The sequence below is a fragment of the Branchiostoma belcheri genome, unplaced genomic scaffold (genome assembly GCF_001625305.1).
Source record: "Branchiostoma belcheri isolate BF01 breed outbred unplaced genomic scaffold, Haploidv18h27 scaffold502, whole genome shotgun sequence".
Classification (NCBI taxonomy): Eukaryota; Metazoa; Chordata; class Leptocardii; order Amphioxiformes; family Branchiostomatidae; genus Branchiostoma; species Branchiostoma belcheri.
The window spans coordinates 20,730-23,061 of NW_017804135.1; the positions used below are offsets into that span (position 1 = coordinate 20,730).

The following is a 2,332-nucleotide window of genomic DNA, read 5'->3' on the forward strand; positions in this document are numbered from 1 at the left end:
ACTCTTCATTTTGTGCTGTATAAAGTTTATGCGTTACATTATCTATCATTGCCATTTCTGTGAATTCCTTAAAACATCTACTGTTAGTTTGTGTAACATTATGCAGTGCTACAATCTGCGTAAAAAGTGGGCTTCATTGCGTGTTATCTGCCAAGTCGTGATGGTACTGAAAAAAATCTGTTTTATTGTGCCGTTGTTCTACAAACAGCCAGCAGAATTATGAAGATACCCGTTCGAACGTTCTCAATACACATACTGCAAACTAAAGAAATGGCAGTCCTACGAAAATTCTCTTTGTAATGTATAAGCGCTTTATACAGACGAACAATGGGTGTGAAGTACATGTTTTCCCAGTCGTGTGCCACCGGCTCGGTGGTACTTTACAAGTGAAAGAACCGCGTCCGTGGACCTTGATAAATTATTCAAATTATTCAGCAGCCCTCTGATTGGTCTCCGCTAGAAATTTACTGGATGTCATTCAGTGACGACGCCCCCCCTCCCCCCCCCCCAGCAGTAACTAGATAGCAAAGGGCTCTTGGCTGCCAAAGGAAAACGGCCGAAACTAGTCTGGTGAATCGATTATCCAACATGGTTCAGTCTGCCTACACCAGGCATGGCTTGTCAACATGATCAAACATGATAAATACAATATAAATGTACTAGTATTGAACTTGAGAACTCACTTTTAATACTAGGGAAGCATCTAGCGATCGTTGGTGGGACTGCAGGGGTAGGTGGTCGTATGAGATCATCTAGCGGGATTGGGTGTAAGTACAGCGGGTTATTGACTGTTAGGTATTGTAGATGGTGTGAGGTGTCTTTGTTTTCTTTTGTTGCTTTTGAGTTTTCATTTCTTTGTGTATATATGTATTCACTTGATTGTAATGTGATTTCTTTTTTTCTTAGTAATCATAGTGCCATCCGTACAGAACGTGACCGGGTGCGAGGTTGGAATATTCCAACTCGTTGAAACACTGGGCCGCGTCGTCCCACAACTGAAATAGGGTGATTCTGCGAAAGATCGCTGCGGGGTCGTGGTCATTGGTATACCAGTGGTTTGGAAAGATGTTTGTAGTAATCCAAACCCTTCTTGCGGCAAAGTTGACAAAGCCGCCCTTGATTGGTACACGCAACGGATAGCGGTCAACCATATTCAAAAAGGTTGGCCGAGGGATGTCGCCGTGGAAGTCGTTTAAAACAACATCACTTTGACCCATGTATCCGTCGAACCAGCCCCCTTCCGGTTTGTAGTAGGTGGTTGTGTCATCTGGCAGGTATTCCCGTACCAACCTACTCTTGCCACATCCCGGCGGCCCAACGAAGACGAAACAGCGGGTCAGGAAGTCGCGGGCCGGCTGCAGGCGGGCGTACGAGACATAGGCCTCTAGACCGCGGTGATGGCGTACAAAGGTCTCAGGCATTTCTTGCGCCAGTGCAGACAGGTCGCCGTCATTTTCCTGTAGGAAATTGGTGGCGGCCATCAGGTCGTTCCTCTGCCCCTGTCTGATGGGATGTCCCATCCGCACGACGACGTTGCCATCTTTCGAGCAGTACCGCTCGTTGTCATGGTCGTTACCAACGGCCTTTTCCACGTGGCATCTGTCGCCTAGGTGCCCTTTCACCTGCGGGGTACGAACCTTCCTGGAAAAGTTGACGTAGCCCTGTAGGTGGGGTGTCCCGGTGGTCGGGGACACCTCCGCACCTACGACCATGAACTTGATTGCCGCGGGGTCGATGTTTCGCAAGCGTGCCAGGTCGTCATCGCCATAATAAAGCACACCTCCTGTACCTTACTAAAACTCAGGATTAAAACTGTAGACAGCACTGCAATTCTTGTCATCGTGTCCTGAACTACTCCAAAGCGTATACAGCACATCAGTCATGGCTTGAAATGTTTTCGCTCCAACCATGAGGATCATGGTAGCGGCAGGCTGAAATAGTGTTATCCGCGCTTCTGTTTTGTCCGGTGATAGTAGTACCGATAAAATGTATACAGTGTTACAGACACGTGATGTTGCTCTGCATCTTTAATGAAGTTTGTTGGCATGATGACGAGATACACGCTTGATAGGTTGGTTTATTTTTGCTTATTGCTCATATACGTCCAATGACTCGTGCCTTGGTTTTGGTTTGTGTTTGTAGCAAGTCTGATAAGGTCATATCAACATATGGTACCTGGATCAAAGAGTCATCTGGTTTGAGTGTTGTGATATCAGCCAATTCTACTTCAGCCATCTGTTGTTATAGTTCTTGTGATTTTTGATCTTGAGGGTTGAAATCAAATATGGTATATTTTGTCACTGACAACTGTTGTTGTTGTTGGTTATAAAAA

The 2,332-nt window shown here is 46.0% G+C and overlaps 1 protein-coding gene across 1 annotated transcript; it reads right to left on the reverse strand.

Moving 5' to 3' along the window:
* Positions 1–902: 902 nt before the first annotated feature.
* LOC109480408 lies at positions 903–1,712 on the reverse strand. The gene has a single exon (XM_019782600.1). The coding sequence runs from the start codon at positions 1,710–1,712 to the stop codon at positions 903–905; it is 810 nt and encodes a 269-aa protein (XP_019638159.1).
* Between the last annotated feature and the right edge of the window lie 620 nt (positions 1,713–2,332).

Excerpts from the sequence above, each read along its gene's own strand:
- LOC109480408 (XM_019782600.1), bottom strand. The coding sequence starts at position 1,712 with ATGGTCGTAGGTGCGGAGGTGTCCCCGACCACCGGGACACCCCACCTA.